Here is a 19034-nt window from a genome sequence, read left to right as displayed (position 1 = left end):
TGGAGGCACACAGGAAGGACGCAACGTCACAGTCTAAAAAAATTGGACTGAACAAATCGTAGAAAGTGCTTATATACCATAGAAGATGCGTTTTTCCCCTGGTGCATTTGTTTTCATCCTAATTTACTGTTACTCTCACATTAAAACCCAACAAGTTTACTGAGATCTCTTATTTTTGGCCAATACAGAAGCAACATTGTACAAAGATCACAAAGTGGCAGAGGAGAATAGAGTACCCAACAATTTAACTCTTATAAGAGGAGCACTACTTCTTATTTTTACTGAAAAATACAAAAGTATTTGGTGAAAAGGCTTCGACTCATGATTAATTGGTCAAAAATATTAAATTATGCAAAATGTTATTTTAAAGACCATATAAATTAATAACAAAATTGCAAAAGTTAAAAACTCAGGCAATAGAAACATTTTCACACATCAATTTCATTCAATGTAAAGTTGATTAAACTAACAACAACTGCAGCCGTGTGTATATCTGGTGAATATTTGGTCAAAACAAACTTTTTATTCACTCAGTGAAAGAATCCAGACTCAAGAATAGCAATGGTTCATAGTACATTTCTCCTGCAAAAGTAAGAAGTACAGCACAGTAAAAGTACTCCTAAAAGTACATTTATTCCCAAAAGTTACTGATGTAAATATAACTGAGTAAATGTAATCTCTACCCAACTCTGCAAACCAGTCATTTTATCAGTAATTAGCATTAAAACTTTAACTGACCAGAATTTGAAATTCTTTCATGGATACAAAGTTTGCTTCTGCCACTGATATTGAAGCTTTTCCAGGTGTTTGAAGCTCAAAAAGATTAACTTTCTTAGTAAATCAAGTCAACCAGTGAGTAATTTAGCCTCAGCATAAAGAAGGCTGTTCAGTGAAGGTGGTGGCAGCATCATGCGTTGGGGAGAACATTAGTAAATATATATAAACTACCTTAAACAATCTCCCAGTATTTCCATTTCAGGGTTTAGTTTAAAGCATCAAATGTTAGAATGGCCCAGTCAAAGTCCAGACCTGGATAGAATTGTGTATTCTTTAGCATAATAATAAAAAAATCATGTTGAGTTTGAGCTTTTTTGAAAAGAAGAACGGATTGATTTTTGACAGAGACACATCCCAAAAGACTTGCAGCTGTACAAATATCAAAGTCAGAGATGATTGAAAAGAACTGCATGTTGTTTTTTTTTTATAATTATGCACAATGTTATGTTTTCAATAAAACCAAAGAAAATGAAACAGAAATGTGTAGCAAGCACAGATTCATAGAGCACGTAAAATTTCTATTTTAAAAAGTTTTCAAGAACTTGTATCTTTTCCTTCAACATCACAGCTGCAATCTGCAGAATGTTTTGTATTTACTTCAGTATTTCATTGTACCACAGCAACACAACCTCAGTTTGAGTTGATGATTGTTTTATGATTCATGTTTTGTTGTATTGAAAATATTTTAAAGATTATAAATAAAAAGAGAACCTTTATGAACTCAAAATGTTTAATGCTTTTAGCTTGTGGTTCAAATGTTTTTGTACTTTTTAGTAAAACTGGTTATTAATTGTTTTCTGCAACAAATGTCAAATTGATCAGAAAACATGATTAAAAAACCTTCTAAAGACGTATTATAATTGTGCAGCAGATCAAGACCGAACTTTGATCATTTACTAAGTTGACCTCTGACCTGTGTTAAACAATCAGCCCCCTGTGAAGTTGAGGTTAAAGGTATCATAATGATTTTGTCAAAAGGAGAAAAAAAAACAGTAAAAACCAAACAGCTCTTGTGATTTTGATTCAATCAATCGGCTCAAGCTTTTAGGATAAACATGGGCTGGATTTATTTTTAACTTTGGCAACAGGATACGCTGCTTTTTATATCAAAGTAAATAATCGTCCTTTGTCCAGCAGGACCCTGCAGTGTGTGGATGTGCTGCAGACTGTTTTCTTTTATCACCACAACAATCACTGCAGGTCAGAGTTGGCGACTCTTGAAATAAGAACATCCTTTCCTCGTATTTTCCATCCACATCTGGACTCAGCTGCTTTCTGTGGGAGTGGATGGCGAAACAGTGGACAAGTGCCCCTGCGCCTCTCTTCTATCACTTAACAAGGACAAAAATGTAAAATGTGTCAAGAGAGCATGAGAAACCATTCACCGAATCTCAGCTATGAATCTTTTTTTCTTTCTTTTTTGGGAACATGCAGTCACAACTTAAGTATTTAGATATCCGCACTTCGGTGTTTACAGCACAGATTAATTATCTTTTGACTCATAAAATCCTCTTGAGAAAATCTTGGTGGTTAGGAAAGAGAGTGTACAAACCTCTGCATGGTTTATTTAAATAAAAACAGGAACTAGAGAAGCTACAGTCTGTAGTTGTGGTTATGCAAGAATTGAATACCATTAAATTCACATTTTTTTGGTGAATTAACACACAGACGCTACTATAACTGCAAAATTGACTTAAAATTTTATCAAACCATCAAATCTGTACCTAACCCAATTTTCTCATTTATTTTAGAAACTGAGACGCCTTCTAAAAATATCCCCAAGCAGCATTTTAACTGAGTTTTAATCTTAATGTTTTTGCACAAATGGAAGTATTCGTACCAACATGTCAACACCAGATGATTTATTATTGTTAAGCTACTCTCTGTATGTAACACACCTACTATCAGCATCATTTGTAATTAGCATGCATTATACCAGCGCTATTATCACTATTGATTTTAATCTTACAGGAGTAACAAAATAAAAGAAAATTAAGAAAAAGAAAAGAAGATTTTGAAATTCACAGAAGTTTTTAAGTGTGCCATTTTATTGTAACTATTTGAAAGTAACTGCAGCTGATAAACACAAAATTGAATTGCTTATATTTCCCATCGACAACCATCGACAGGAAGAGGTTATTCATTATATATATAAAAAATGCACAATTTGTTTTTTCATGTGTAATAGCATTTAGATTGCTATATTCAGTGTTATTTAAAATACATGTATATTTGTCTACCGTGTTACTTTGGTGCTCTTAGGGGCTCATAGTGGTGTGGGGGCCCTCAGCAGCCGCTTTGCTTGCACATGCCTTGGGCTGGCCCTGGTTTTAATTGTTTTGTTTTCCCTTGTGTTTAAAGGACAGGTGTCAAACTCCAGTCCTGGAGGGCCACCGCCCTGCAACTTTTAGATGTGCCTCTGCAGAACCTCACCTGAATAGAATAATTAGGTCATTAGCAAGGCTCTGGAGAACCGATCTACACAAGAAGGAGGCAATTAAGCCATTTCATTCCAGTGTCTTGTATCTAAAAACTGCCCTGGAGGACTGGAGTTTGACACTGCTCATTTAAAGCATGTTTTTGTTCGAGAAAATGAGTGAATAAAATAAAAGATGTACTAATTTTTTTTTTTTTGTCTATAAAACTCCAGACTTTGCCGATAATTTTGTATTTTTGTCTGTCTGGTGACAGACAGATAAACAGAGTTGGCTAGTAACTATTTACATTTACTCAATTACATTTACTTAAGTAAAAGAATATTTTTAGTAGTATTTTACTCCACTTTTACTTGAGTGATATGATTATAAAGTATCACTACTTTTACTTCAGTAAATTTCTGGATACTCTTCCCACTTTAAGTAACTTCACTGTAGGAATAAAAAATAAAATGGATGAGATAGTCACACCTAGAATTTAAGTCCAAGTGAGGCTTCTTCTTTATACGCAATCTTTTTTTTATTTTAACGCTATGGTACTGGAAGTACTTTACCTTAATTTGCATTATTGGCTGTTTTAGTTTCATAGGATTGTTTGGTAATTTCATTGGGAAAAGTGTTTCTTCTGGCTGAATCTGTTATTTTGTAATCATTTCATTTAATTATTTAAAATTCCAAAATTTGTAGATAACTTTAAATTTTTCTATCTGATTGCAGTATTTTAATATTAAATAGATGATCTGATAAGTTACTTAAGTACTTAGCCTTGTAATGAAATACGTTTTTTACTCTTTACTTTTTACTTTTACTCCTGAATTAGTGCAACTCTTCCCTGAGAGTTCCTTGATACTCTGCCCACCTCTGCTTTTAAACATTAATATATCAGTATAGAGAACAAACAAGCTTCTCATAAAATTGAAGCTGCATTGCTTGGATGGCTTCTTTTTACTTTTACTTGAAAAAGAATATACTGATGCAGTGCTACTCTTAATTTCTGTCCACTCTGGTTTTGTTTTCTGATTATACAAATATAATTTATTCAGGAGGGAAATTGAATCAGTATGTGAACACATTATACTGAATATTTGTTAAAAATAGTTTAGTGCAATCAAACTGTCGAGTAATGTAAATAAAAATTGGACATTAGGCTACATTTTAAGAGTACAAACAAGCTGGAAAATAATATTTTCAAGTATAAGTAGAATGAAAACAGTAGGCAGATTGTTGAAGCAGAAGAAGAGCAACCAATGAAAGAGTTGAGCTTCATGCTGTTCCTGTGTGTTGTTTTAGAATTAGGCGTCTCGTAAAAGAGAACGAAGGAGCAACAGATAAGTCTCCTTGTGAACAATTGGTGGAAGTTGCTTGCTGAGAGGGTGGATTTGAAGTCATTTATTTTAGATGGTTCTGTTCAAAGCTCGCTATAGGGAACTGACCGGTTCTACACACACAGCATGGATTCTTCCTTTTAGCCCAGATGAACCTGTAGAAACGTTTTTCTCCAGTGGATGGCCCAGTTAAAGCCCCGTAACCAGAACCTCGGCCTTCCAAACAGTTTTATGTCTGGCAGAAGGAGTAAAATGTACATCTGTCATCATCAAAGTTAGGTTTAATATAAAAATTGCTTAGAATGAAATTGAAATATCAAAAGTTGAGTTAATAATGTATCATAGAAATCAAGCTTGTGATCAATCTTTCGTGAGTGAAATGAGTCAACTTTTAGATTATATTTGAATTTATTGACATGCAGTGCCACATCTTATAAAAAAAACATTAAATGTAAGAAACTCACCAAATGTAATCACGTCAAACCATTTTAAACCATCTGATGATGTTTTCACCGAATAGGATACTACTGTCAGTAAAATTAATGGATATATACCATGGGAAAGAACTCGAGGTAATCGCTATAGTAAAAAAGGAGTGAATATTTGGGGTTGTCAATTCCACATAACACTAAATTAATAACACTGATTATGCTCCATTCACTGTTCTTGGCTTGATTCTAGAAATACATCATTTCAAGGTCCAAAAATTTATGGAATCGAAAAACAAAAAAGGCAAGTTATTAAAATTGCTATACTTCAAGACGTTTTATCTTTCTAACTGTAGCAGAAGTATGAAAAATGTTTTTATTGTTGTTATGTTATTGGACTTCCGGAATTCCGAGTGTCTGTGAACGCAGCTTTCCCTTCACACTGATTTTCGCGGCGTTTGAGTTGTCAGTGAAACAGAAACAAGAAACTAACCTGAGGGTTTTCTTTGCTCTGAAACATCAAACATGGAGCATTTTGTATCGACTGTGAAAGGTGAGTCATTTACGACTTGACTTATATTAATTGTAATCAACAAACTTTGTAATAGTGTCATTTCCTGTTGTAACGAACCTAGCTTACATGCTAGCAGGACCGTTAGCCAACAGAGAAGCTAACCTGCGACAACTTGTTGCTTTGGTCGAAAATGTAATTTAATTCCCCCTTGTGCCACTCAGGTTTGTTACCAAATACCTTTTTCGAGCTTTAGATACGCAAGAGAAGACAATGAACAAAGTGATTGGTTTGGATTTTTGTATTTGTAATTAATTTGTAATGTGTGAAACTTTTATTTAACTTACAAAAGCTAAGTAGTAAAGTACCATACTATAGATTAAAAAAAAAAAATCCTGACCACATTAGAACTGGCCCACGTCAAAGACAGCAATATTTAGGCTTTTCAAACGTGGGTGGATTATAAAGAAAATAAAAATACTGAAGCTGGAAAACATATGTGATTAGATAACTTTATTTTCTCAAATCCTCTCTAGAGCTTTTCCTACAGACTCGTTTGCCATCACGCATGTTAAACATAAAATGTATGTCTTTGCTCTCATCCTGTTGACTTGTCCTGTCTTTTTTATTTATTCAGCTCTCACAGACAACCTGCTGCAGACACAGATGCCAGATTTCGATGAGGCCATCGAGAAACTCTTTTCTACTGTGTCTGGATTAGATGTTTTGTCGAAAATACCGCATTCACAGGTAGATTAGATTGTTGGACATGATTTATAGCCAATTTCACTAGTTGACTCTGTTCTAGACAAGTAAATGTTAGAAAACAATCAAAATTTATTAACTATACTTTGTCTTTAGGGAAGGGAAGGGAAGAAGGAAGAGAAAAAAAAGGGGGGAAAAAAAGGAAACACTTGGTATTTTATTCTATGTTGCATGCCTTTGTGTTTTGTGTTTATGATGTAAAGCACTTTGAAATGCCTTGTAGCTGAAATGTGCTATACAAATAAAATTTGATTGATTGATTGATTGATTATACAGTTAGCAATGGGAAACTGGCCCATTTTACAACCAGAGCAACAATTTCAATATTACATTTTTAGAATGGTTCAACCTACATTCAATTGAAAATCTGTGGCAACACATTGTTTTTCAAAGAACGAGGGCGGCCATTTTGGTCTTTTCATATGAAAGCCAGGTAGAAAAATCTCAAAAAGACTTGCAGTTCCATTTCCACCGAAAACAAGGAGAGTTATTTCTAAATGCCACAGTTTTAAGATTTATATTTCTGAAAACAAAAACATTTTCTTTCACCTCACAAGCATAAAATATTGTTTTCATCTATTAAATAAAATTCCAGTTGAGTGGATACAAATCCGTGGCACATTTTCAGACTTTAGTATGTAAAAATGTAAATAACTACACATCCTTTTCCTTCCATTCCTACTCCTACTTTCATGTAAAATATGAAAGTAGTAACTGTAAGACTTTTTTCTATGTTGTTTGATTCTGACTCAGTTGCATGTATTAAATACTTTATAAAGGACTGTATTTGTATGAGTTTCATCATTAATTCTCTGTAACTTTTCCAGCTTGATGAATGTGCCATCCAGTTGTGGAACTGGTCGGTGACCAAGAACGCTGGTGGTGCTCTGAGTAAAGTCCAAAAAGCCAAAGGTACACTTCTAATCTCATGATCTGCCTAAATATAAGCTTTAACAGTATTTATGCTGATAGATGTGAAGTTCAGACTCAGAAGGAAGGCTGTGAAAAGAATCAGTCGCAGTAATGTCGCATCATATTTAAACATTTCCATCACACAGTTCGTCATGCCGCATGCAGTCTGCTTTACTGCTGTGAACCTGAGAATCCAACAGAGGGCGCCATCCGCAAGCAGATCCTGGTGAGCAGCACTGTAGGCCCTCCTCGACCAGCGCTCAGCATTTCATGAGGAGAAGGCCCATTTATCAGTGTCTAATCTTTACAGATGGCCAGCAAAACGGGCAGAACCTGGCTGGACTGCAAAAATCCCCAGATGGCAGATCATTTCTTGAGGCTTGCTGTCAAGGTGAAGAAAAATGAACGCACAGATTGAGAGAGAGAGCTTCAGTCGGTGCAAGTTTAGAGCAAACAGAAACATGGTGTTTTTATGAAAAAAAAAAAGCTTTGTTTGCTACGTCTCTAGAGCCTGGAAATCCTCTACAGCCAACTGATGTCCAGAGGTGACGCAGCAGCCGACGTTACTTCCTCCAAGGCGGATGTGGAGAAGGACCTGCTTCGAATTCTGTCATGCCAGGCAGAGTCGGTGAGCGCATGTGATGTTCAACACCTACGATGTGAATATTTGTTCTTGTGATATTTGGCAGCTCAGCAAGTGCTGTTCTGACAGACTTGCAGTGTGAAGTGTGAGACAGCTGAAATGTGAACTGAGAAACAATGAGAGGGGAAAATCTTTAATATCTGACAGGGAATAATAAAAGTTAAAGTCTGACCTCGGTTGCAGGCCGTATCCCAAGGGAATAACGGAGAAGCCACAGTCTACATGCAACGATGTAAAGACATGCTGCAGCGGATACCGAAAGATGTAAAACAATCCCTCCATTTGCACATTTACAACTCTATTTACTGATTTGTCACATTCACTGTGCATATTGTTGCTGAAAGTGAGGGGGAAGCTAACTGTGAACTCACTCTGAACACAGACGGCGTACCTCTCCCTAATGTGCTACAACTTCGGTGTCGACACCTATAATCTGAAGAAGTTTGAGGACAGTACTTTCTGGTTGAGGTAATTATGATATTTAATGTTTGTGGTTAAAAACAGAACAGAGGACAACAGTAACTCTTCTTTTCCAGCCAAAGCTACGACATCGGTAAAACAAGTGCGAAGTACGGCCCTGGAGCAGACGTTCTGGTGAGACTGAAGTTCAGAGTTCAGAAAAATCTGAAAAATGGTTACAGATTTAAACTTTGTTCCATTTTTATCAAAATAGGCCAAAGATTTGCGTCTGCTTGCTACAGTATATCTAGAGTGGGACTGTCAGAGGTTTCAGGAGAAGGCGCTCGATGCCGTCATCTTAGCCAACAAGGTAAGACACGAGACTGTGATTTAGAGGACAGTCATACTTTGTGTTTGATTGTCTCTGTGTGAATTTGACAGGAGTGTGTGAGCACATCTGGGCTTTATTTAAAGATAAGAATCCTCTTGAGATCCGAGGCCCCAGACAATCACATCAGAGCAGGTTAGTTAATGAATTATTTATACAGAATATTATTAACAATGGACAGTGGGGCGTCGCTACCTCAACATTCAGGGAGTCTTTGAAACTACTGGGAGGTTTAAGATGGAGGGACAAAAGACTTCCTTTGTATTTTTCACTTAAATTTAAGCTACAGCGACATAATTCAATTAAATTTAATCATTACAAAGTGGTGCATAGCAGGGTGGTGGAAGGAAAACTTATCATTTAAGATGCAAATGGATGTACAAAAAATGAGCAAAATGTGAATAAATAAAAAGAATCAGTCTTTCAATTCAAATCTTTATATCCAAAAAATTTGTAGCTGAAATTAATAGAGTTTTGATTTTACTTTCATTGTTGATGCACATCTCAAAGATAAAATTTTTATTTCTAAAAACAAATTCTAAACCAGGTGTAATTTCTTGTGATGCTCAAACCCAAATAAAATATGATTATATTTGTGGTTTTATTGTTACAAAATGTGAAAAAAAGTTCTGCAGATGACTTTGAGATTCTCAGCATTTTGCAAACATTTTTCCAGGACTTGATGAGATGCTGGAATCACAAGTTCCTCTGGAAGTCTGTCTCAGTGCAGTGAAACTTCTCATGTCTGAAGACAGGTAAAAAAAAAAAAGAGTCTTGTTTTCCATCTTTGTTTACACCTAACAATAAATTGACATGTATACATTTATCACCTCCTGTCCAGACTAAAATGGGATGCTTTTGTGATTATTGTAGAGAAATGCTGGCGTTTGACTATCTGAAGCGTGTGTGTCAGCACTTTGGCTCGTCCCCTGACCTGGGCGCTGCTCTTATGCTGCATGTTGAGCTGCTGCTGCAGAGAAACAAAGAGCTGCTGGCCAAACAGAAGATAGAAGACATCATCACCGGTGCTGTTGCAATCAAATTATTTTTAATTATTGCAACTGTGCTGCAGTTTTTTATGCAGATGCTTAAAATTGGAAATAAAGAGTTGTAAACAGATGTTTAAATATATGTATATTTTTTCTCACTGTCTGAAGTTAAATCAGACTAAACTTCTTTTGTTTTTTTTAGAACTACCAAATTTATTTCTATTTGCTAAATGCCGGAGAATTTATCATTGGCAGTATTTTATGTTTGATTATTTATTATTCCTAGTGGCTTCATAACTTACTGATCTGTTTATTTACTAACATAAATGTTGGGTAATGTTTTAAACTTTAAACAAAGTTATTGAAATTGTGGATATTTTTGTTAAATTAGTGTTTTGTTCTCTGACCAATGAAATGAAAGATTTCAAAACATATATTTTTTTATATTCTAGTTAACCGTATCCCTGCTGTAAAATGTAGAATTTATTTCTAAAAACAAATTCTAAACCAGCTACAGTATATCTAGAGTGGGACTGTCAGAGGTTTATTAATTATTACTATTAATAATGTCTCAAGACATTATTAATAGTTAATTAATAATAATGTCTCAAGACATTATTCATAGTAATAAATTATATTATAAAATAGTGAATTGAAACTTATCTTTTTTTTAGTTTATTTGTGTTGAAAAAGTTAAAGTAACTTAACTTTGAAAAGGTTTGAAAAGTTCTTGAATTTCACTGGGAAAACTGTAAAAATCAGTTTTACCTCCCACAGGCCACTACAGTGGTAAACAGCTCACTCCTGATGCGCTGACCAGTTTGCACGTCATACTGTGGGATCGGGCGTCAAAACATTTTGAGGTGCGCTGAACTTATTTTACAAAAGAAAATCTGATTTATTACCATTTGATTAAAAACCTCTTCTGGCTGATTGTCTCTGCGTTGCCATTTCAGGCTGGTGACTATGCAGAGGCTCTACAGTGGTATAACTACTCCTTCAGCTTCTTCAAGGCAGGTCAGATGGAGCCAAATCTAGCTAAGCTGCAGAGGAACAGAGCGTCCTGCCTGCTGCACCTGCAGCAGTTAGAAAAGGTAAAATTACCCAAGCATCAGCTGCTGTGATTGAAACTACTCTGCTGCAGGAGTTAATGCAAATCAAATCAGTCGATTTTTGTTAAATGTGACTTATAATTCTTACTTAAACAGGTTAGGGTAGGTCTATGGATTATACAAAACATGTTCATTAAATTTTTTTGCACAAAATTATTCTTAGGTAATGAGATTTTAGTCTAGTCAGTTCTGCCTGTTTTGAGCTCTTTTCAGAATGACTCATTTTATGGACTCTTGTCACTAAATACAAATTAGCTGCTTTTGGCCAATTTTTACACTTGCACATAAAAGTAGTTGCAAAACGATGCAACCACACATATTTTGAAAAGGAGAAATGGAGCCTTCTGCACAACCAACAAGAATGCATCAAATGGTTTCTGAATGGTAAGTCAAAAACACAACACTTGTCTTTTCTAGCAGCCATTGTACAGCAGATACAGTGGTAAAATTAGCTAACCAAAAGGTGCTGGTGCTCAGTTTTCTGGGTAACGATCTGGGCTTTGCTGGGGTTGCTTCATGATGTTGCATTGTGGAGGTTTTTGAAACGGCTCATTTTCCAGTTTTCCAGACACCAAAAAAACCATTAACTTATTGCCAAAAAAATGGCTGGATGTTTTTTTTTATAAAGCATTTGTTCTATCATTAGAAACAGTAGAGATATAAATGAAAGTATTAAAAAAAGCACAAAATGTTAAACATCAATCGTAATTTTCTGAAAATTGTTTACATTTGTGTCCTCAGGCTAAAGAAGCAATTAAAGAAGCAGAAAGGTCTGATCCTGAGAGTATCTTCACTCAGTTCTGCATTTTCAAGATCGCTGTTCAGGACGACAACGTCCAGAAAGGTATCTACATTAAACTATTGAGACAGTTTTTTTTTTCCTTCAGCAAATGATTTGTGTTGTTTCTTTGCAACAGCTGCAGAGGCGTTGAATGCGATGGGAGCTCTGTCCAAGTCGCCTGTATCCAGCGAAGACAGGCTGCTGCTATCAGAGAGCGCAGCTTCCTGCCTCCTCTGTCTGGCAGCTCAGATTGCTCTGGAGGTAGAATTCATCACGCCGCTCGTTACTCGTTCCAATCACGAGATTAGGTCAAATTGAAAATTCATCACATTTCCCAGGGCCGTGGTGTTATCATGATGATTAGAGCGCCTCATCAGTGCTACTTGCAGTTCGGACACACGTTCAGTTCAACACAAACGAGCGTGTTCATGTGTAGGACGGTGATGAGGAATCACAGTCACTTGGATCACATGTTGTTGGACAGGAGTTGAGAATTGACAGAAAATAACGTTAATCAAATGTTTTAATATCCAGCGGTCTTTAGGTCCATATCATCAAGTATACAAAGACTTTTTCACATTACCAAGACAGACTTTGATAATTATTATGATTATTGAGTAATGACATAAAAAACCTGATCAAATAAAACATTGGTAAATTCTGCTATTTTCAGTATTACTACCGGATCTCAACATTGGCAACTCAAAGGCGGAAGAGAGAACATTACGCAACATAAATAATCCCCCGACCGCAACATGGTACACTAATAATAAAACAGAATTTAATAAACTTCGAGGGGGGCAGTTTTCCTCTACGAATTTTTATAATCGAGGTACTCGAGTCATTCAAGGAATCGGTACATCGTACTTCAATGAATACATATTTTTATTTATATAACACTTCCTTTCACAATTAATTGCTTTTTAACTCATAAAAATTCACAGGATATGAACAGGTTTTTCAGACAGTATCACAGTTAAATAATGTCTGATTGTTCTCAGTATTCATGATGGGAATGTTTGTTTGTTTGTTTGTTTGTTTGTGACAGAATGGAAGACAGGAAACCGCAGTGAAAGCTCTGGAGGTTTTATGTGAGAACTCAAAAGACAAAGCTCACGTTCTGATGGGTCTTAGGTCAGTAAAATATATTTATGAGGAGATTGATGTATTGTTTGCAACTTTTATTGTTGATTTAATGAATACAGCCTTGAATGTTTTTGTAATTATTGAGTAACTTCTTGCTCTCTTTTCACTTTTCATAGTGGATGTTGCAAAGAATGTTATTTTTCTCATTTATTTTCCTTCATGAACTTAAAAGCAACAATTCAATATTAAATAAAAATGATATAAAATGATGTCAGGTATAACATTTCAGTGCTTTGTGGGTCTGTTGCTGGATTTGCATAAATAAAGTAATTATTTTTAGCTGGAGTGCCTTACAAATTGTAGTGATTCTGCTTCTCGGTCACCTCCAATGATCCAGTGACCCATTTTCTCCAGCTTTCCCACAGAAACTGTGTTTCTGTTTAACAATGTTAGTAGGTGAAAGAAAACGAGGTCAGTGTCGGGTTCTTTGTTTTTATTTTCACAGGTGTTTGGTCCGACTCGTGTTCTCCTCAGCAGAAAACTCAGCCGACGGGTTGAGGTGAGGCCAAATGTAAAAAAATAAATAAAAAAAATAAAAAATTTTATAATATAATGTTTGGTGAAGGTTATGCATCTAAAACAATCAAGCCTTGCAGGGATGTGAATCTGGACAAGATCCTGCTGTATCTAAAACAGGGTGAGCAGATTTATAAATAATAAACATCTGAAACCAGATGGGTTTACATTTATATCAATAAATCTGTCCAGTTTTTCACCGAAAAATCCACACAAAATCAAATCCCCATATTTTTCTGCTTTTACTGAAATTCTTTCTTAAAATTGTTCAAAACTTGATGTCAAATTATCAGTCAGTATATGACTGATATGGCGAGTAATAAAAAGTCACATTTTACATGATATCTTAGCGCAAATATCCTGAGAATTCCTCAGGATTATTTCTGAATTAAATTGTCTCTCTAAATTCTCCCTCAGTGTGAGTGTGTCTGTCTCTGTGTTGCCCTGCGACAGACTGGCGACCTGTCCAGGGTGACCCCGCCTCTCGCCCGCAACGTTAGCCCCAGAGGCACCAGAGTCCCAGATGATGGATGGATGGATATTTCTGAATTACCATCACAAAATTTGATTTTGATTACAAAATAAACCACAAGAACAATCACAAAATCCTGCAAGGGCAGCTAATTATTAATATTTTAACAGTTTAATGGGTTTTATCAATACATTGTGGCACAGCTGGACCTTTAAGAACATTTCGTGAGTTTGACCCCTGCTGTATGTAAATATCTGGTTTCAGCCGTTTTACTTCACATTTCCTCTAAAGTCTCTATAACCCTGAAAGTTTTCTCCTCCCAACAGCTCTGCAGACAATTTCACACCAGTCTAATATGACTGCTGAGCGGCGCGCCGAGGACGCTAACTGGTTCAGAAAGATTGGTACCGACTCTTTCTTTCCTTGCCACTTTAATATGACACGCTGTGCTATCACCTAAAATCTTGCGGCAGCCTCATTTAGTGGTGCTTCTGTTCAGCCTGGAACTCGGCTCTGCAGTGCGAGAGCAGACCTGACAGAATGAGGGATTTCTTTGTGCTGTCCTACCAGGTAAGTGTGCCGGTTGACCCCGCCATGGCTGACTCAGGCACAATTAAGGGATTAAATGTTGCTTTGACAAAAGAGACAGTTTTACCATTCACCTCTTCAGCATTATACACAACTTACACCTGTTTGTTTACAATGCATTGTTAACTTAATAAAAAAAAAACTAACATACAGGAGCACCAGCGCTTGGTTCAGTTCCCCCAAAAAACTTTGGAAAAAGAAAAAACTATTGATTGTTAACTGGAGTGTGCAGGCTCCAAACATGTCATTTTCTGCTACAACAACATTGAGAACAGTAATTAAGCCCAAACTGTACAAAATACATATTGAACATTTTACACTTCAGATGAAAGCAACTTTGTAAATATGTTCGACCAAAAACTCTTTCAGTGGTAAAGTTTGAACTTGAACTGGTTCAAATTCACTAAAAGAATGTGAGGTTATTGCATAAGGCAATACATTTTTTATTTTAAAAAAGTAATTGAATTCTGTGTTTATATGCATATTTAAATATATTTCTACTATTGCATTAACAGGGTTAAGTGGTTAAAAGCGGTTTCTACATCATGTCATTATTTAAAGAGACAATAATCTCTTTAAATATGTAAACTTCTGATCTTAAAGACATGAGTAAATAAATCTCTTAGAGATTATTCATCTGAAAACATAAAATTATTTATGTTTCAGCAAAGATAAATAATTGTGGTAGTTAGAACTGACCTAAAACAAGAGAAGGTTGGTCGGATTTGAGAAAAAAAGTTTAATTTTTATCTGGTGTACATAAACTAGGGGTGGACCATTTATTGATGCCAATTTTCTTATTTTTGGTAGATTGGTGACCAGCTGATACTTAGACGTGACGAGGATCTAATCCACCTCAAAGATCTAGAAATTAGCCGCTGTCCTCTTCTGCTCTGCAGTGAAACGTTTGACTGACAGACTGTTTGAAGTCACTCACTGTTGTCAACTCAGCAGCTTTCCTGCTATATTTGGCAACATTTCAGACAAACAAAAAAAAAATCGGGAGATCAGAATCTGCTAGAAAACAACAATCGTTTTACTCCTATTGTAAACCTCCGGTTTCAGCTGGACAGTGGTTTCATTTTCCGTAGTTGCTAAAATAATTTCATCAAAGTATAAATGTTTTCTCTTGAGGTTAAACCCGCAGCCTTTAGTTGAAGCAGTGCATTCCTGTTTTCCTTCAGTTGCCAGAGATAAATAATTTGTTTTTCTGCTTGACCTTAAAGCTCTCCCTGCTGTGCCCTCCTGACCGCGCTCTGCTCATGGGCCAGCGGACGTCTCTGCTGATGGCAGCTGCTGCCTCTTTGGAGCTCTGCAGGAAATCTCCTCACTCCACCCAGGTGTGCCACCCACTCCTCATCCTCTACATTTAGCACGCTCACCATCAAAAAGGATGGAAATTTACCAAGACCAGTGGAGAGGAGGAGAGGTGACTAACCACATTACCGGCGCGGGCGTGGGCGTCTTGCATCGGGAGGAGAGCCGGACACTAGATGGCGCCAGTAAATCCAGAATCCTTGTGTTGGTTTCACAGGCGGAGGATCTCACTCTGGCTCTGGAGCACATTCAGGCCTGTTGGGAGGTCTGCAAAACCCTGAAAGCATCAGGTACAGCAAGCGAAAATAACAGAAACCGACAGGAAGCGGGAGTTAGGTGAACAAATATTTCTCTAAATGGATTTGAAGGCAACCTTCCAGCGGACCCGACGGACTCCCTGCTGCTGCTGTACGAGTTCGAGGCTCGTGCAAAACTGAGCGATCCGAAGGTGGAGACAATACTGGAGTCTGTCCTGGAGCTGGAACACATTGAAACCAAAGTGTTGGAAACCATGGCAGGTTAACAAACACTCATTTAATTACAGAAAACTAACTCTGATTTTATCAATAGGTTTTAAAGATTTAAGTTTTGGAAAATCTTAATTCTTTTTTTTTCATCCATGATTAAATTGATTAAATCTATGAGCATGTTGTGACAGTGTAGTACCAGACAGATAAGCTGTGAGAGGACAGACCTCATCTGCCTCAGCCCTGAACTACCATCGCCGCTCCAGTCCAAAAACAACCAATCAGAGGCAGGAGGCGGGTCTTAGAGCTGTCAATCAATCTTGTGTAGTGTGGAGAAACAACTTACCTCTGCAGAAAAATTGTTTATCTGCCATCATCTGTGACTACGCTAACAAAACTGAGCATACAAACTGACTGTACTAGCTACAGCGTAGCATAAAGCAAGCAATGAGATGATTGACAGCGCTAAGACCCGCCTACTGTCTCTGAATAGTTGTCTCTAGTTAGCACTGGGAGAAGGCAGAAGAGCTGCTTTTTTTCACAGATTTTGTTCCTCATATTCTCACAACAAAGAGAGTTTCAGCAAATATTTCTGATGAAAGTTACATATTGCAGATTAAAGTATTTATTGTTGTTTTTTTTTCTTAATAAAGGCTTAGCCATGGAGCCTCCAGCCCACTTCCCTCAGCTCTGCAAGAAGGCCCTGAGAGCCGCGCTCTCCCTGCACAGGAAGCAACCCCAGGCCGACCCGACGCACTGCAGGCAGCGCTGCGCCGCATGAAAACACGCTGCCTTATTTCTGGAACCATAATTTCTAATTGTGTGTCTCCGTCTTAGTAAGTACGTCCACAGCCTGATCAAGCTGTCCCTGCCGAGCGGTGTGTCCGAGGTGGAGAGCCGCGTGCTGCAGGAGCTGTGGGATTACTTCGAGGACGCTCTGTCCATCATCTCAGCCGCGGTGAGCCAGCGCCAGCAGAACTGCTCCATAATTAACCCCCTCTCCTCCACTCTACCGCTGCCTGCTGTTTCTTGGAAACCTTTTTTTTTTATCAATGGGCTTTCAGCCACACTTCAATTAGCAGATGCTTCCATTCACCACCCCTTCCTGCCAATTTGAATGTTAATGTTCTACAGAACTCGTCCCACTGCCGGTGATCAGCGCCTCTGAAAGAGACGTGGGATTATTGAAACATCACGCTGCCTTTCAGGCGCTGCGTATTTCCCCTTTCAGAGGCAGTTATTACTTGAAAGCTGTTGAAATCTTTGGATCAAAGTAAAGGGACAAGATTAAAAGTGTTAGAGAAAATGAATGAAATTATTAAAACAAGTTAGTAACCGGCAGGATTTGATGAACGTTTCTGATTAAAGGGAACTTTAGTCGCTCAGGTGGCCGCTGCTAAAAAGCCTTTTTTCTCACATCTTCCTGCTTTCCTCCGCAGCCGGACGGTTTTCCAGAGATGGAGACGCTGTGGCTGCTGACTCAGGCGTGGAACGCCGGGATTCTGCTGTACAGCCTTGCCCAGTACCACGAAGCCGAGAAGTGGTGCGGCCTCGCCATGAGCTTCATCCGACACCTGGGGTCTCTGCGGGAGAGCTACGAGATGCAGGTAGAGAGAGGATTGGAGTCCTCTATGGAAAAGGATTAGGTCCAAAAATATGATAAACTTCAAACCTTTTTTTTTCTTAAATTTGTCATTTTATGTCAAAATCAAAATACATAACCAAACGAAGGTATAACTTCCATTTTATTTGGTAATTAGAATCTGGAGGAAGAGTGGAGAAACAGAATCCATGTTGCTCGTTTTTAAAGTCAACGTAGCCGTTTGTGAGGAGGTTTTAGAGCACTTCCTGTTGACAAACCTTAGAGATATGACTTGGTACCGACCCACAGTGTACCAAAAGCTGTTCCAATGCCTGTGATGGTACCTGCCTGACCTTTGACCCCACAGGTAATCTTGAGCCACAGACTGATTGCCTCCATGCCACGCTGCATTAATGCAGTAATTCATGCAAAAGGAGCCTCAACCAAGGCCAACAGTAGTGGGAAAAAAAAAACATTTCTTAGATATTTCTTTGAGAAGTACCTGTGTACTTGTGATGATTAATGAACAGTGAACTTTTTGTGATTTGTTTTCAACTCATGATGCTTTAAGAAATAATAAAAATAAAGTTAAATGTTTGTTTCCACAGATGACTGGGCTCTACAGTAAAATCCTGGACAGACTGGACAAAGCGAAGAAAAGCATCCACACAGAGGAGTAAAACGTTCGGCTCCTCGATGTTCTGTGTCGTGAAGGGGAACCGAGCAAGTTCATCCCATCAGTTTGTTACAGGTAAAAGTTCTTCAGATATCCGGGCTTCCTGGTCGACGACAATATATATTGCAGCCTCAGTTCAAAAAGTTTGCTGACAAGTTTTCATTCATTTTCAAGTGAACTAGTAAACCTTCCTGTTTTTTCCTCTATCTTTGTCTGAATATAAATTCCATAAAAACTTGCTAGATTTTGAATTGTTTTATATGGATACGAATGTTTCCATTTGAAGTTTTTTCTTTGTCCGGTTGACTCATTAAAAAACATTTTTTAAAATTTTCATTCTTTTGGGTTCAAATACGCGACAAATGTCATGCTCCGTTTCCCATCTGGTGGCAAAGGGTGGAGAAATGTCAACTCTTAAAACTTTTTAAACAGTGTTTGCCAATTGCCGGTATATGGAAGGCCAAAAGGGACAAAATTAAATCATGAATTAAATGCAACATTGAAATAAAGGCTTAATGTAATGTTTTACAATTTAAGTATAGAATCCAAACAGACCAGTTTTAGCCCCGCCCCTCGACTTTGATTGGTTTGACAGAAAATTAAATCTCTTCATCCACCATTTTAAGTTTGCATTAACCATTTAATTGCATTTATGAAATGGTAAAATTAAGCATTTGTTTAACTAAATGTATCATGCAATTATTTAAACAATGTATTTCATGGTGCATTTTACTAATGATTTAATTACATATTTGTTTGATTTTGTCCCATTTGTCCTTCCATACACACAGGATGGAAAAAGTGT

The 19034-nt window shown here is 37.2% G+C and overlaps 1 protein-coding gene across 2 annotated transcripts; it reads left to right on the top strand.

The window, feature by feature from the left end:
• The first annotated feature begins 5400 nt into the window (after positions 1–5400).
• On the top strand, positions 5401–18523 carry LOC129360684 (testis-expressed protein 11-like). 2 transcript variants are annotated; one of them, XM_055031032.1, is made up of 29 exons: positions 5401–5518; positions 6114–6226; positions 7069–7153; positions 7300–7379; positions 7464–7544; positions 7662–7781; positions 7980–8060; positions 8179–8264; positions 8333–8390; positions 8470–8565; positions 8637–8718; positions 9260–9338; positions 9457–9608; positions 10350–10435; positions 10529–10666; positions 11426–11528; positions 11602–11726; positions 12514–12599; positions 13057–13110; positions 13208–13248; positions 13926–14003; positions 14099–14169; positions 15414–15527; positions 15722–15794; positions 15873–16022; positions 16625–16733; positions 16809–16929; positions 17411–17578; positions 18162–18523. In XM_055031032.1, the coding sequence occupies exons 1-29, from the start codon at positions 5491–5493 to the stop codon at positions 18231–18233; spliced, it is 2730 nt and encodes a 909-aa protein (XP_054887007.1). In that variant the 5' UTR covers positions 5401–5490; the 3' UTR covers positions 18234–18523. The 2 variants fall into 2 exon arrangements, with proteins under 2 accessions (XP_054887007.1, XP_054887008.1); XM_055031033.1 differs by lacking the exon at positions 5401–5518 and adding an exon at positions 5618–5700.
• Positions 18524–19034: the final 511 nt, after the last annotated feature.

The sequence above is a fragment of the Poeciliopsis prolifica genome, unplaced genomic scaffold, assembly GCF_027474105.1.
Source record: "Poeciliopsis prolifica strain line A6 unplaced genomic scaffold, Auburn_PproV2 SCAFFOLD006, whole genome shotgun sequence".
NCBI lineage: Eukaryota > Metazoa > Chordata > Actinopteri > Cyprinodontiformes > Poeciliidae > Poeciliopsis > Poeciliopsis prolifica.
The sequence above is the reverse complement of the archived record's forward strand: the minus strand, read 5'-3'. Positions and strand labels throughout refer to the sequence as shown.

What these genes read in the sequence shown, in the direction of transcription:
- LOC129360684 (XM_055031032.1), top strand. Translation starts at nt 5,491, where the DNA reads ATGGAGCATTTTGTATCGACTGTGAAAG. An exon ending in GATAGAAGACATCATCACCG is followed by an intron (nt 9,609 to 10,349) that starts GTGCTGTTGCAA and finishes TACCTCCCACAG; the next exon opens with GCCACTACAGTGGTAAACAG. An exon ending in TCTTTGTGCTGTCCTACCAG is followed by an intron (nt 14,170 to 15,413) that starts GTAAGTGTGCCG and finishes TTGACCTTAAAG; the next exon opens with CTCTCCCTGCTGTGCCCTCC.